Source organism: Echinops telfairi, unplaced genomic scaffold, assembly GCF_000313985.2.
Source record: "Echinops telfairi isolate 266 unplaced genomic scaffold, ASM31398v2 ScPeMD7_6;HRSCAF=24_0, whole genome shotgun sequence".
In the NCBI taxonomy this organism is placed as follows: Eukaryota; Metazoa; Chordata; class Mammalia; order Afrosoricida; family Tenrecidae; genus Echinops; species Echinops telfairi.
Genome location: NW_022103902.1, coordinates 11,310,054 through 11,326,814, shown reverse-complemented (window position 1 = coordinate 11,326,814; position 16,761 = coordinate 11,310,054). Strand labels below are relative to the sequence as shown.

At 38.4% G+C, this 16,761-nt stretch overlaps 1 protein-coding gene across 1 annotated transcript; it reads left to right on the top strand.

Moving 5' to 3' along the window:
• Nucleotides 1–339: 339 nt before the first annotated feature.
• On the top strand, nucleotides 340–11,980 carry LOC115868053 (short transmembrane mitochondrial protein 1-like). Its single transcript, XM_030884431.2, has 2 exons — nucleotides 340–377; nucleotides 11,694–11,980. Exons 1-2 carry the CDS (start codon nucleotides 340–342, stop codon nucleotides 11,872–11,874), a joined length of 219 nt encoding a protein of 72 aa, XP_030740291.1. The 3' UTR covers nucleotides 11,875–11,980.
• Nucleotides 11,981–16,761: the final 4,781 nt, after the last annotated feature.

Sequence of the window (16,761 nt, the reverse complement as noted above, 5' to 3'; positions counted from 1 at the left end):
CCAAGAATAGAAGCAATTGTGATCATGGTGCAGAACCAGGCAGTATTTCCTTCTGTTTGCATGCGCTGATTATGGGTGGAATACAGGATGGCACTTAATAACAACAACGAGTTTGTAGTCTTAAATATGAAACTAATCACACATCTTTGCCACCCAGAACAAACTAATAAAATAATATTAAACAGTTTGGGCCCAGGGATTTTCAATAGTATAGAACTGTGGAGTGAATGGCAAGCTGCCAGGGTCATTGCCCATGTTCTTGCCATGTTTATATCTGAAGTACCTAATACAAGTGGTGTGACAGAGATTATATTTTCTAAATAATGAAGAAGTGATTAGATGGCGGCTCATCATCTCCAAACGAGCCTGAAAGCATGGTAAGGTACAATTTACTACATGCAGGATAGGATGTAAGAAAATGTCCAATTCAGCTGGTTGTTATCATTTCACCTTAAGCAGAAATATCCAAGACTCTGGAAGTTCGTAAGAACTGGTTCAAGTAACAAAAAAATGCCCTTGAAGTTTCTGAGTCCTCTTAATAGTCTCACGTATATCACAGGGCTAGTTTCATATCTCTTTACTGTCTCGCTAGCTAGCTATTAGTGATAATATAATAATAGTAATCAGCATTTATGGTAAGCACATATGTGCTTAATAGATCTTTATATATTTCATCTCATTTAAGATGCACGGCAATTCTATATAGTATTACTTACTCTTATTCTCATTTTGGGAGGGGTAAGGAATAGGAGCCTAAGAAATTTTAAGTAATTCAGAACCATACAGTGGCTAGTGCTAAGATGTGAACCCTGGCCTTGATTTTAACCGTTTTGCTACACTGTGTCTAGATTATGGAAGACATGTTTAGGATCCATTTGTTTTTAAGATTTTTAAGTTTTAAATATAAGGCACTCAGCATTTAAAAAAATATCGGTAGTAGCTACCTGTTTTAGTAATTGCCACCTCCCTCTTATTTGGAAGAGGAGAACAGGTCTCCCAAAGAGATTAACTCCAAACTAGACAATGTATGTTTTGAACCAGCAGGCTTTTTAAAATGTCTTGGCTCTTCCACAGCTAATGGATAGCCTGCTATGTTTAGAATATAGAGACTGTCGTACACTATAGATTGGTGTGCCTAGCCTTTCCCTTTTCTCTCTAACTCCAATCATATCCTGTGTTTCTCTTGGGGCTGATATCCCCAGTGAGCATCTACTCCCCATAGGAGTAAGACAATGACTCAGAATGAGCTAATTAAAATACCTAATTAACTGATCACCATGATTCTTGTTCAGGTGGTCAGTGGGTCTAATTCTGGCCAAAGTTGGTCTGTGTTGTGGTGTTGGTAAGTGATTTCAAGTCGGTTCTAACCCATAGTGGCCTTATGCACAATAGAAGGAAACAGTTCATGGTCCTGGGCCGTCCTTACAATTGTTCCTGTGTTTGAGCGCATGGTTGCAGCCACAGTGTCAGTACAGCTCATTGAGGGTCTTCCTTGTTTTGCTGCCCATCTACTCTACCAAACATGATGTCCTTCAGGGACCGGTCTCTCCTGACAACATGTCCAAAGTAATTAAGATGAAGTTGGCTGTGTGGCGAACTGACTGGAAGAGGTTTATATTTATACCTATTCCCAAGAAAGGTGACCCAAGAGAATGTCCAAATTATAGAACATTATCATTGAAATCACATGCTAGGAAAATTTTACTGACGATCAACCAACATTGGTAGCAGCAGGACATTGATAGGAGCTAACAGTGGTTCAGGCCAGATTCAGAGGAGGACATGGAACAAGAGATCTCATTGCTGATGTCAGCTAGATCTTGGCTGAAAGTAGAGAATGCTAGAAAGATGTTTACTTGTGCTTTATCACACTTGACTATGTAGATTGTAACAAACTATAAGTAACCTTGAAAACAGTGGGAATCCCAGAACATGTTCATCTGAAACCTATACATGGTGCACGGCGCAGTTGTGGTAAAAAACACGGAAATACTACCTGGTTTGAAATCAGAAAAGGTGTGCATCAGGGTTGTAGCCTCTCACTGTACTTATTCAATCTGCATGCTGTCGTTAGGTGTCATTGAGTGTATTCTGACCCATAGTGATTCTGTGCACAATGGGAAAAACAGGACCTTGTCCTTCACACCTCCCAGTTGATTTCATGCTGCAGCCCGTTGTTGCAGCCACTGTGTCAACTGATCGCTATGCGGGCTTCACTCCTTTTGCTGCCCGTCGACTTTGCCAAGCATGATGTCTTTATCCGGGTACAGATCTCTCCTGACAACATATTCGTGTGTAGGACAAAGTGTCACCATTTTTGCCTCTAAGAAGCCCTCTGACTGTACTTCTTACAAGACAGATAAAATGGTTAAGAGTTTGGATTATACAGCCTGCTTGCTAGTGATCTTAGTTTGGGGATCTTGGGCAATTTATTCTGTTTCTCCGTACCTTACTCTTTTTTTTTTTATCCTCCTATAGACAGAAGAGAAAAGGGTAAAAATGAAATGGCTTCAGATACATAAAGCATGTAGAGAAGTGCTGGAACATGGTACACACTTGGCAGGTGGTAGCATTGAAACAATCAATCAATCAATTCACTGATTCATCCTGAGGAAAAAATATCTTGCATTTTTGGTTAAGAAGTTAGAAGAAAATGAGGTAGCACTGATTATAACCATTTATCCTCTCTATTTAAAAAAGTCTGTTTGCAGCAGAAATGGAGGCTATAACCCAAGCGCTAGCAGAATAATGGTAGCCAATCTTCCTTCATCAGTCCATGGGTCAACTTATTTGTGACTGAAATCGTTCTGAGGCATCAGGGTTTATAGTAGAACAATGAAGTGAGTTGGGCTAAATAGAATTAGGTGAATAAGGCACTGTGATTGGCTTTGGATTTCATCCTTTACCCATGATTGGGTATCAAAGTTTTTCACAGAGAATGATATAATCACACACGTGAAGCAAAAAGAACTACCCCAATCCTTGTGTTTCAGGTTAGAGAAGTGAGTGGTTCTCAAGTTTTTTTGTATTTGTTCTATCTGTACATAATTTCAAATTTATCGTATGAGATTATATTACTTAATAACTCATTACTATAATAAAGGGAGTTCTGTCCCATTGGACTTTATTCACAGACTAACCACATTGATTCTGACTTTGATTCTCTTTAAAATCAACAGTAATTAAATGACGTGCATCGAGGGCTAGAGCTTGACTCAATAGGACGTTGTGTGCTAGGGAGAAAGATGAGGGTTTCTATTCCTGTAAAGATGACAGTCGTGGAGCCCATAGGAGCAGTTCCACTCTGCCCTGTAGCATTCCTATGGGTCAGAATTAACACAATGACAGTTAAGTTTTTGAGTTTTTGTGGACAAGAGTAGTAGAAATTCTTCTCATGAGAAATATTTAACATTTCCACTGCATTTTGCTTCTGGACTGAACAGTTTTGGAAGAAATTTAAAGCACCCAGATTTAAATATTGCCATATAATTCTGACATGCAATTTCTCCTCTGATTGAATTATTCTACTGGATGGAATCTCCTATAATCACTTCCCTACTAAGAAATTTCAGTGGCTCTTTCATCTGTTGGATTAAATACAAGCTTCTCAGTGTTAAAGTTATAACAAAATAACTACAGTTAATAAGCATTTTGTTGAATACCTCCTGTGGGTGAGGTACAAGCTAGAAAACTCTTGCCCAATGGAAATATAATGTCAGCCACTTATGTAATTTAAAAAATTTTGTTGCGAAAAAATATGTAACAAAATGTATCATTTAAATATTTATAAGTGTCCAATTCAGTGATATTATATCCATTCATCATATTGTGCAATTATCACAGGTACCTAGTTCCAAAAGATTTTCATCATCCCAAACAGAACTCACTATTCCTTAAGAAAAAACTCCCCATTCAATCCACTCTTCCTCTTCATTGCCAAGCTTGGGTTTAGTCATCACTCAAGTAGAATTCTGCTGCCTGACCACCTGACCTTGGGCTCATCCGCCCTGCAGTTGTCCAAGTCGAGAGAAGCATCCAGTCGAACATCTGACCCACAGACTGACTTGTTGCTGAGTCCGTGCTGACTTGACGGCAGAGCGGGGTTTGATAATCCTATAAACGTTTCCTTCAGATAAACCTTTGTGTGTGTGCACATGTTTAACCTGCACTGGTTTCATTTCTCTAGAGTCCCTGGCCCAAGACAAGGTTTTATTGATACATTATCTTCTATAGTTTTGAGGGTAGTGTAGACAAATTGATAAAGGATTAGAAATCTAAGAAAAATTTTAATGATAACTTCGCTGTTTGTTAGGGATACAAACTTAGAAAACCCACGTATTCTCTCTGACCTTCCATTCCTCCTCTGTAAACTGAGCAATTAAGCATGCAAAAAAGAGGATGCTGCTGAGGTTAAGCACAAAGTGCCTGACTTTAAACTCAAGTTCTGCATTTGAAATCCTTAGCTCTGTAGCATTTAGCAAGCTAATTCATTTCAGCGCTTCAGTTGCCTCATCTGAAATGTGGAAAATAAAAATACCTCATAAGTTTTTTTCTAATAATCATTTGAATTTTTAGAAATATAAATATTCAGGCTTACATTGAGACATAATGATGTAATAAGCACTCAGTTATCAGGAACCCTGTTGGAACAGTGGCTAGGTGCTTGGTTGCAAAGCGGTTGGTGGTTTAAATCTACCCGCAGGTCTATGAGAGAAAGATGTGGCAGTCTGTCATGTTAAAGATCATATTTTGGAAACCCTATAGGGCACTTTTACTCTGTTCTATAGGTTGCCTGTGAGAGAGCATCAATTTGATGGACATGGGTTTTTTGTTTCCAGAGTATAAGGTGTTATTTAAGGTACATTTATTCAACTTTCCAGTTTCTTTTTTCCTCTCTTTTCCAAGTTATTCATATTTATGTCCAATATAGAATATAATATTGTTTTATATACAATGCATACTCAATATATACTTACTAGCTGAAGAAACAGAATGGCTCAGCTTACTTTTTAATATATTTTATATTAATTCTACTTCCACACACACTAAAAACATTATTTCAGAGAATGTAACAAATAATTGCACATGAACTAGAGAATGCATACTGTTAACAGTGCATACTATTTTACATTCCTCTGGGGGTATGCAGTCATGTTTGAAGCATTCTGAATTCTACATGCACAAAACTCCCTGTTATTCAATCAATATAGTCCTCTGTCTAATTCTAATAATCTCAAATTAGAATACCTTTTAAATTCAACCATAGTATGAGACTGTACTGAAAATGAATTCATAAGGGAGGCAAACATTGTCATAAGCAATGATAAAAATATTTGAATAATGTAATGTAAAATGCTACAGCAGAACCCATAGAAGTTTAACAAATATTATACATATTGTGTTCTATATCTAGCTCTTAAATATGACCTTCCTCCTCTTTGAATTGTTTTTATTGTGCTTCCAGTTCCATCTAGCAATTGTTATGATCTATTCAATCTCTGAGAAAAAATATTCTCCTCATTTTTAAACACCTGAATTTCTCTCTGTATTTCTCATCATAACTATTTTCATTTAGAGTTTTCATGCATTAAAAATATGTGTATCTGTTATTTTCTTTTTGTGTACTTGACAAGGTGAATATTTCCCGAAAATTTAATTTGGTGATCACGTTTATGACCATAAATTAAAGCCGGCGGTGCAAATCAGGTATAGTACAATCCCTGACATTTTGGGACTCAGAGTCTAGTGAAAATGACATCATATGCTTAGATAAGTATGCAACAAAACAAATCACAATTTGTTCTATTATAATATAATTAAAAATCTGTGGATATAGAGGGGTCTGGAGATTAATTTCATTGGCAGTGTCTAAATGAAAAAAAGAGGCGTTAAGTTGAATCTTGTTTGGCTGGTAGAATTATTATCAAATAGTACCACCACCCCCAACTCAAACCCATTGCCGTTGACCCTAAATAGGTTTTCTGAGGCTGTAAGTCTTTGGGTGGGGATGGCCTCGTCTCTCTCCCATGAGTGGCGAGTGGATTGGAGACACAGACTTGGTGGTCAGCAGTCTAATGCTTACCTGACAGCACCACCAGGGCTCCTCGGACCAAAATATTTCCTCTAATGCCAGGAATCTCATTTTACAGAAAGAACCCAGATTCACTTAAGGCCTCGCCCGATTAGGAAAATCTTCCTTTTGATTAATTCAAAGCCAACTGTTCTATCATTTTAATTACAGCTTCGAAATCCAAAAATTTAATTCAGTCATTACTTTTGAGGCCATACATGATCAAGTAATGTACCCTAATCATGAAAGTCAAATTCTCCATATTTACAGTCCTCCTCACACTCAAGAGTCGGGAATTTTGCAGGAGAGCTTTGTGGTGTAATGGCTCCTTGTTTGACTGCTAACTGAAAAGTCCATTTTCCCAAACCACCGTCTGCTCCTCAGGAGAACGACAAGGCTTTCTGCTGCCTTAAAGCGTTCCAGTCTTGGAAACCCACAGGGGCATTCCCACCCTGCCCGAAAAGATCAATCAATGTGAGTCAGAATTGACCCACAGGGGCATTTTGACCCTGCCCGAAAATATCTTCTTGTATAACAGAAGGAGGGAATTTTGCAAGCTATCTTAGAATTCTGACTTCCACGATGTTTATTTGTTTATGCCATTTTAATTAAAAATCGAAAATGACATTATTAAAGTGAAAATTATGAAGTGACTTCAAGTTGACAGTATTTTCCCCTTTAGTTCTATTAAAATATCTATGATCAGACTCAAAATATGCCACTCACATGCAATATAAACTTGACTTAGTAGTTTATTTTTCTCTAATTCCAATGCAAATATATAAACTACTACCCAAACCTACAATCTTAAAGCACCATCTCCAGTTTACTTTGCCATTTATGTCTTGATTTTTCAGAACATTTTTTCTTATCAGTGACTATCGCAGCATGCTTTTCTCATAATAGAAGTCCAAGATAGAAAGGGGGAATGCATCCTGTCTCTCAAAATAGCCACTTAGCTCTCCCCAAATAAGACGTTGCTTTACATTTAACTGGTTAAAGTATGCCACATGGCTAAATCCAAATTCATTTCCTATGGACGTAGAACACACCCACAAGGACATCACAGCAATGTGAGGAAGGAAGAGGGGAAAATCTGAACGAATGTTATGACTGAAGTGTTCAGGGTATTGTTTGTTAAAATTTGTAGCGTACTTTTCCAGCATTAATTACCTTTATTTGATTTAAATAAATATACATTCTTCTTACTTTGTTCTTGTTCATTGCCTTCATGTTGCTTCATGGTGACCTCACGTGTGCAGAGTAGAGGTGCTCTGTAGGGTTTTAAAAGCTGTGATATTTTGGAAACAGATCAACAGGCTTGTTTTCTAAGACTCTTCAGGGTGTAATTGAACCACTAACTTTTTGGCTAGTAGTCAGCTGCTTAACCATTTCTACCAGCAAATAACTTGTCCAAACTCCCAGCCTAATACACACCAGGCCTGGATCTTAACTGGGGTCTTCAGACCTCTAAACCCATTGCCATCGAGTCAGTTCTGCCGTGTAGCTAACCAAGCGGATAGAGGGTTTCAAAGACTGTAGATCTTTACGGTAGCACTTAGACAGTCTCCTGTTTATCTTACAGAAGGACTGTTGTGTTTGAAAGGTCAACTTTGTGGTTAGCCATCAAATTCTTAACCCACTATACCATCATGGCTCCAGCACAGTACAATGTCATGGCACTCAGTTACTGTGTGGTTGATTCTACCTTAGTGTGACCCATACGTGTCAGAGTAAAACTGTCTTCCACAGGATTTTCGATGGTAATCTTTTTGTAAATAGATCACCAACCTTTCTACTTCACAATCTCTGGGTGAATCCAATCCTTTAACCATTTAGTTAGTCGCTAAATGCATGAACCCCTTGCACTACCCAGGGATTCTGTGACATCGTGGTAGATATTTGAATTACTAGTGGAGTAGTACAAGCTTGTACTTTAAGATCTTATTCAATAAACCAACTTTCATTTCACTGCCATCGAATCAATTCTGACTCACAGCAACCCAGTATGACATAATAAAACTGTCCCTGTGGGTTTCTGAAGCTTCCATCCTTATATGGGAGCAGAAAGCCTCATCTTTCTCCAGAGGAGGAGCTTGTGGTTTCCAATGATCTGCCCACATGTAACCTGTAACGTCACCAGGGCTCCCTGTAGAATGACTTTCAATTACACTGTTGAGCAGATCGGCAGAGATTGAGATTCATCCCGCGAGTTTCATTGCAGGCAATGAACACTTGAGAATGAGAATTTTTCAAATAACATCAGGTACAATTGCTTCTTCTTACAACTGCCTATCATCCTCCTCAACTCTCTACCAATAGTTCTCTGATGGTAGTGTCACTGCAGTTACTAGTATATGGGAATCAATATACATAGCACTGGTCTAGAAATAGCAAAGCAGATCTTCAAACACATGGCCCTTTTCTTTCAGAACAAAACAAAACAAAATAACAAACCAACAGCTTTGTAGTTAGAGCTATCTTCACCAATGAAGCACAAGGCCACAGGGACTGAATGTCCACATTGATCAGTGGTGAACAATAGAGCTTCTGGCTTATAAACACCAGTACATTTGTCAATACGTTTATATGCATATTTCTGATAGTTTGCATGGCCTATGTTCCATTGACTGTTCTGAGAGTGGAAATATCCTTTTAAATCAAAACTCGTTGATGTTTTTGTGGCAAAAAATGCAATCTCCTTGATGAAGTTTTATCTTGAGTAATTTTCATTTAAAAATATTCTTACAAAAATAAAAGCTATACCCCCTTATTTAAAATGGATTCATATAAAGACGGAAAGTTCTTTATGTTTTTATTACTTCCTCCTCACTAGAGAAAACCATTGTTTACAGTGCAATTTGTCAACGCTCAGATATTTATGTCTACATATATAGTCATATTGTGTGTTTCTATGTGTATTGTTTTTTTTAATGCGATCATTTTGTGTATACCCATCATGAACATTTTTCCACTAAATAAAACCATATGGAATTATTTTTCAAGGCTATATCCTCTATGGTTACAATATAATTTGTTTATTTCATTATTTGTTAATATTTGTTTACAATTTACCAATATTGCAAGCATAACTAGCACTCACACAAATTGCTTGTATACATTCCTATAGATAATTTAATTACCCAATTTGCTATTGCCATAGGCACCACAGTAGGTTAGGGTAACCACTACATGGAAAGCACCCCTTTTATTAATGTTAAACAGATTTCAATATACTGCATCACACTCCCACCAAGGTAGATTCATTAGTAAAATTGACAGTTTGGGAAAGTGATGGAAAGGATGAAAAATGAAATGTTAACAATTGTACATATCCAGCAGGTGCATTAATGGTGGGTACAAAATTAAAGTTATATGTTGGCAAACATTTGAGTCTCATAGGTAAAACAAAGCGCAGCATTCTACAATCACATTCAAGACTCCTTTTTCCCTCCCTCCCTCCCTTCTTCCTATTCATCTTTATTTCCCCCTCTCTTTCCTTCTGGACAGAATGGATATCTCTTGTTATGCGATCTTAGCGTCTCTGAATCTCAATTCCCTGACCTGTAAAAGGGTTTGGTTGTAAGTTATAAATAAGGTCATTTCACAGACCCGGTGCATAATCAGTGTTTTTTTTTTCAATCATCTTAAAAAGCAAGATAACTGACTTTTTCATCCATATGTTCCCAGCAGCTTGGCACCCAGAGTTTTCGACTAGAGGCCATGCTTACTTGGGTGCCAATAATTCTTGAAATAAAATCCACAGCTTTTGCTGTACTTGAGTTAATTTTTAACACTATCCCATTCTCAATGGTACTAAGTAAGGTGTAATGGAAGTAAAAAGTTGCTAGGACTTCAATAAAAAGTAGAGTTTTCTTGGTGTAAAACAATTCTGGCTTTACTTCTGCCCAAATCACTGCATCACATAAAGGAGAAGACACACACACACACACACACACACACACACACACACACACACCAGACCAGTTGCTGTGGAGTTGATTCTAATACTTGATGTCCCACTTGTTGCAAAGCAAACCGATCCATAGGGTTTGCATGACGGACCTTTCAGAAACAGACTGGCAGTCCTGTCTTCCAATACACCTCTGTGTGGGTTTGAATTTCCAATTTTTCAGTTAATATTTGAGTGCTTAGTAATGTGTTCCAGCAAGACTGCCAAGACTGCAGTAATACTAACTTCTAGTATGGAGTTCTCTCGATTTGCATAGGTTGTAGAAACATAGATCATGCCATTCATACTTTTATAATAACATGCATGTATATTTTCAACCTCCCACCCTCAAAGTAAATTGGAGTGTATCTAATTACAGATTCACCATAGAGAAGAACATTAAAAAAAAGAATTGAAAATTATATTCCTACATCAAAAACAAAACAAACAAGCAAACAAAAAAACAGAACGTAGAATTCTTGTTAAAAGGTTAAAAACAGTTTAGTAATTTAGTGCGTTTAGAGATCTATTCATTAATGTTCATCCTGAATAAAAAGGCTCTTTCTCAGTTGTTATGCATTTCTAGAATTTTAATTTGATTTAAATATAATTTTATTTAAATTGGCTCTTGCCTTTTAACTATTAACATTTGTTAGAAATGTCAAATACTATGCTTGTAGCAGTAATAGTGCCTTCATTTTTTTTCTTTTTGAGTTATCTATTCCAGTTTTGTAATTCCCAGAGAAAGTGGCCTCATACTTGTTGACATATATTCAATGACTGATTGCTCATGAAATGTTGATGCTTTGTTTACATCTTCAGTCATCATCCAGGCATTTCCCCCATCCCCACAGGGAGCAGGGAGTATGATTCGAACACCGAGTAGTCAGGTAGAAAAGTCTCTGTCTGCCTTATACTTTCTCATCCATCTTTGAGTTGTTGGGCTTGAGCTTTCCTTTGCTTCAGTATTTCCCAGTGCTCCCAAAGCATTCAGTCATGTTTTCAATCAAGTGTTTTCTCTGCTTAATCCACGAAGAGAACAAGATCTATTAACAAGGGAAAAGGTATCTTATAGTGGAAAGAACCTGGTTAGATTCATAGACAATTGTGAATGCAAAACCTCAGCTCTACTGCTTCATGGCTGTATTGACCTGGACGAATAGCATAATCTTGAAAATACACAAGGAAGACCAAAAAGACTTGTTGATGAAAAACAAATGAGAAAGCCTTCAGTGTGGATTACAACTCATTGTAAAGAAAACCAAAATCCTCACACCACCACCAATAGGCTACATCATGATAAAAGGAGAAAAAAACTGTCAAAGAATTTAGATACACCATCAAGAGTACTGGAAGCAGCAGTCGAGAAATCACATAACAAATTGCCCTGGGTAAATCTACTGCACAGGACCTATTTTAAGTGTTAAAGACATACGATGTCACTTTAAACATTAAGGGGTGCCTGATCCACGACACAGTAGTTTCAATCACCCAATCTGTATACAGAAGCTAGCTGATGATTAGGCACACAGAAGAGCAGTGGCATATATCCAACAAGAGGGAGAGGGGCAAAAAATGATGAAAACAGAGCAAGACAGCACCGGTTTGATGAGCTGATGAACGTAACACTCACCATCTGCTCTGTAAATCTAACCCTATTCACAACGACAGTTTTAACAAAGACTGTGAGACCTTCCCCACTGACATCGTGCTTCAGTTCCTGCTTGGATTTACCTTTGGCAACATCGCTGGGATGTATCTGGCTCAGAACTATGACAGACCAACCCTATCCAAGAAACTTGAAGACCTTCAGAAGGCCTTGGACACCAAGGAGAAGCCACCTAGCTCCTGAGACAACTGCGTTGCCCTTGGACTCACGGACGGGCCCACCCTGAAGGGCTGCCTCACCTTGACCTCAGACCCATTTCTATCGCTGTCTCAGGCCCCAAGTTGCCATTCAGCCCAAATGGGGCAGCAGGTAGAGCTCGCAGTATCGACCCCACATCCCCACCGCTCCCACCCTTCTCCCAGCTGGTTGGGGGACCCGCAGACTGGATGGGGATGCTAGAGCAGTAAACACACCTGCAACTCGCAGCCTCGTCTTTGTTCTTGGGGAATTCTATGACCTTTCTTTCAAAAGAAATCTTGAGTTTTGTATAACTGGTCAGGTACACGGAATGCCAGTTTCACTGCGTCAGCCGTTGTGACAGGTGCTTGGTAACTCTTCGGTATTACATGATGCAGTTTCAAAGTAATTAAGATTATGAGTTTGAAGCCAGTTTCTAGTGAATTACCCATTTCTTTTACGCTGTCGTGGGCAGCGCCATCGTTGCTCATTTTACCAGGAGTTAGGAAACGGCTCTGGGAACTTCCTAGGCCCAGGGATCAAGTCCGTGGAGAGAAGAGGTCCTTCTGGTCTTGGGCTGCATTCACAACCTGTAGGCTGTCCATGGTACCCATGGTGTCTGGGCGGCTCCGCTCCCTCGAGGGGACTGCACAGTGCAGGGGCTATGAGAGACGAGTGATGGAGAAGCCATCCCAGGAAATTTTAGACCTTGTCACGGTTTTTAAAACGTAACATCTTTATGTTGCAACTTGAGCGAGAATCTCCTCAGAGAAGTGTGTCCTCCATGTGTAATCCGAGCCACCATCGAGAAGGAAGCCCTGGCCCTCATCTGGCCCTGGCCATCTGTCATGTGGACCGCCGGCCTGCATTTTCTTCACATAAAAGGTGTTTGCATAGGTAAAAAAAAAAAGAGTGTTGATACATTTTTAAATTATGGTGTTGATGAGGAATATTAAAAGTACCATCTAATTCTAGAAGAACAAACAAATTTCTCTTAGATGACACACAGAATGCTCTTTAGATATAAGGATGACGAGATTGTCGCACACAGTTTGGGCAGGTTATCAGGAGAGATCCATTGCTGGAAAAGGGCATCATGCTTGGTAGAGTCAACAAACAAGCTACGATGAGTTAGCACAGGGCTCAAACATAGCAAAAGCTGTGAAGTTGGCATTGGACATTGCTTTTCTCTTTTCTGCATAGAGTTGTTATGCCTCAGAACTGATTGGAAGGCACCTACCAACAACAACAACAGCAACAACATACATGGGCACTCTGAGTTGAAATCCACTAAATGGAAGTATATATGACTTTTAGTTTGTTGTTCAATTTTAATTTTATTTGAAAAAAATCAGTTAGTTTGTTACGTAATTTCCTCCAATTTGGGGTATATCCTGTTTGAGTAATTTACTATTGCTAAGGTCATTTTATTTCTTAAGTCAGACCTGGATTTGGGGTTCCACTTCAGTATGTAATCACTAAGACCCTAGATAAATACTTCTTGTATGACACAAACCCAGGTTTGAAGAATATTAGTTTAGTTATGGAGGAATATTGTTCTAGGTCACTATCTACTTGGGCATCCACAGCCCCATGTTTCCAAGGTGCATGAGCAGATGCTAAGGAAACTATCTTGACTTGTAAGGCTTAAAAATAACTGGAGAAATGCTACCAAAATTATATTGCAATTTTAATATTTTATGGCTACATTTTAACTTTCATTTCATAAATTAAAGATTAACAGTCTTGCCTAAACTGAAATACATTTATCCACTTGCAAAAATGCTTTGACTAACACTAATTAAATTTGCTTAATCAAGCTTAACAATGCTACATGCTGTTACTCACCAGAAAGTAAGTACTATCTATATTTCCCAAAGTGCTCGAGCTAGAAGACCAAAGAATTTTCCCTTCTATTTGGGCACCCAAGGGTTCAGCCATCTGCTATTTACTCTCATTTTTAATAAAAAGTTATTATTTATCTTTATTTCTAATCATTTGCCCTATAAACAAAATATACTTTATGATAATTTTTATCATTTTTAACTACTCTCCAGCCAAGGAGACACAAAGGAAAATGGTTTGCATTCATTTGCACAACATTAATGTTTGCAAATGGTTTAGCTGCAGTGGCAGGAAGACATAGGTATTATGCAGTTAATACCTAATATCAAATGATACACGTAGCGTTTAATCACATTGTCCTAATACCTTCAGCACAATGAACTTGTCCTTACAGAAATAGGAAAATGTGGTCACCCTTCACACTCTGAAGGACAAAGAGAATGCTTATGCCATTCTTTATCAGGTTTTGCTTTCATTCATAGCTAATCACATTTTGACTACTTTAACCCAGACCCTGAAGATATACAATGAATCATGCCCAATAAAGCAAGCCTCAAACCTGTTGATGAGATTGCCTTCAAGCTGCACTGAGCACAGGGGGGGAAATGCCTTGAGCTGGGCTGGGGACAATTTCAGACTGCTGAGAGGTGAATGAAGGTCCTTGTATAGAGACGTTCTATGCGCAAAATAGTTGGAGAAATTACAGCCCAGTGTCTCCAATGAATATCTCTGCCTCCAGAGGTGACATTTTAAATTGATATTGTGGAAGGCTCATGATACTGACTAAGAGGGGTATTGTAACTGAAATCCAAGAGTCAAAAAAGTTAGAAGGCTAATAAAATCTTCTAACATGTATTGAGGGTTAACCATATACCAGGACCTGTAATAAGGTCCTTATTACAGGTAATAATAAGGACCTGTAATAATAATAACCTGTAATAAGCATCTTATATGAGTCACTGTGTTAAATATGTGATACGAGTCATGCTCAGAGGTAGGTATTGTGTCCAACATTTTTAGATAAACGTTAGAGGCGTTAAATAAACTTCTCTAATGTCACACAGAATTCAGATTTGTATTCTAAGGGTGGGTTCTTATTCATATTCATCATATTCTAGTGATGGAACAGGAAAAGAAAATCATCAGCCAAAAGTTTCTGAGCTTATGGGTGGAAAGCAGCACATGCCACAAAAGGTACTTAATGAATGTATTTCTGGAAAGTACAAATATTAAAATTAAAATTAGTATTACTAAAGATATGGGTTCTGTAGCAAAGTGTGGTGAACAAATCAGATGGTGCCTGGCGATCAGAAAGCATGGCATCTAGGGTCTTAAAGGCTTGCTTAAAATAAGCATCCATCTAAGTGAGGTGCCAGCTATGTTCACATTGAAGAAGCTCACCAACCTATGTGATCCAAAGATTGTAATAAGATCCAGGGACAGAGGAAGGAACTATATTAGAGCTTAAATTCTGGGCATGGTTTGCAAAAGGCTCTGGATGACAGTGCAAGCTCAAAATACATTTGCAGGTTATCCACTTGGATTAAGCATCCAGTGAATTCCCTCCGACCACTGACGAGGGATGTGAATAGCCTTACTCTTTGACAGAGTGTATTGTAAAGTGAATTCGGGTAAATGTAGTTACCTCAAAATTTAAAATTTAATATAGTATCATTTGTTATCTCTTTTGACCCATTTACCTTTTTCCCTATTTTTTATAATTTTCTGTTTTCTTTTTTTAATTTTTTGGCATATACTGCATATATCATAAAATATAATTATTCAATCATATTAAGGAAACTTGTGCAATTATCATTACCACTAATACCAGAACATTTTATTCTCATACTCACGGTTATTCATTCCCTATTTCTCCTGTCCTTTCTTGCCCTGTTCCTATGAAATTATTAATCTAGTTACTGTCTCCATAGATCTACCTATCCTGCATTTCATATCCAGAAAACCAGACAAAACACAACCAGGAAGCAAACAAACAAAAAAATGCAAAAAAGCCACAATAATGTTTAGACAAAATAGAAAAACTTCAACCAGTCTGGCCGCCATCATGATTGACGTAGTAACTATCATGACCAGGAAGTTCATGACAAACTGTGTTAGTCTTGGTAATTTAGAGAAACAAATCCACAGAAACTCATGTATAAGAGAGAGTTTTATGTGAAGGTTAAGTGTGCATCAAGAAAACATCCCAACCTAGTGCTGCCCAAGCCCACGAGTCCAACATTAACCCATTAACCCATATGTCCAAAACCAGTTCACAAAATCCTCCTCCATCTCACAGTCCTCCTCCACCTCACAACACAGACGCAATGATGCCGACTGCAGGAGGAAAGCTGAGTCAGTGACTGAGTAAGCATCTCAGCGCTGACAGGGGTCTCCACAGGGCTGCTCCAGGTAAGTCCAGGTGGCTTCTCCTCGGGGATGTCTTGATGGAAGTGAGCCTTGCCAGCTGAAGCAGGGAACTGGCTAAGGCAGCTGCACCCTGGTCCGACTGTCAGAAAGCAAGAGACCCAAGAACTAGAAAGGTGAGGCTCACTGAGCCATTTATCCGTCTGCCCTTCAATTAACCCCACATGTGTTTATCGGCCAGGTTAGCACAATAAACTAACTACCTCACCCACCTACTGCATCAGCGAAAACAAATGGTCATTGATGTCCTTCCATAGGAAAGCAACAGTACCTAAGACAGAAATTGGTGAAAAACTAGCCAAAATGTACAAGAGCACACCAGATGTCATTTTTGTGTTTGGATTTAGATCCCATTTTGGTGGTGGCAAGACTAAGGACTTCGACGTGATTTATAGTTGTTTGGATTATGCAACGAACCTAAACACAGACTTGCAAGACAGGGCCTGTATGAGAAGAAAAAGTCCTAAAAAACCAAACAAACAAAAAACCCTCAAACCAAACAAAACAAACAGTGCAAAGAATGCAAAAGTGAGCTGGAAATTGGATAATAGGAAGAAGAAAAATTCTATAGTGACTTCATCTACAAAGGGTATGTGGACTTTTCACCAGAGAATTAATGAA

Bases quoted from the DNA above. Each gene is read 5' to 3' on its own strand.
- LOC115868053 (XM_030884431.2), top strand. From the start codon at position 340: ATGGCGGCTCATCATCTCCAAACGAGCCTGAAAGCATG. The intron at 378-11,693 runs GTAAGGTACAAT...TCACAACGACAG, and splicing joins CAAACGAGCCTGAAAGCATG to TTTTAACAAAGACTGTGAGA.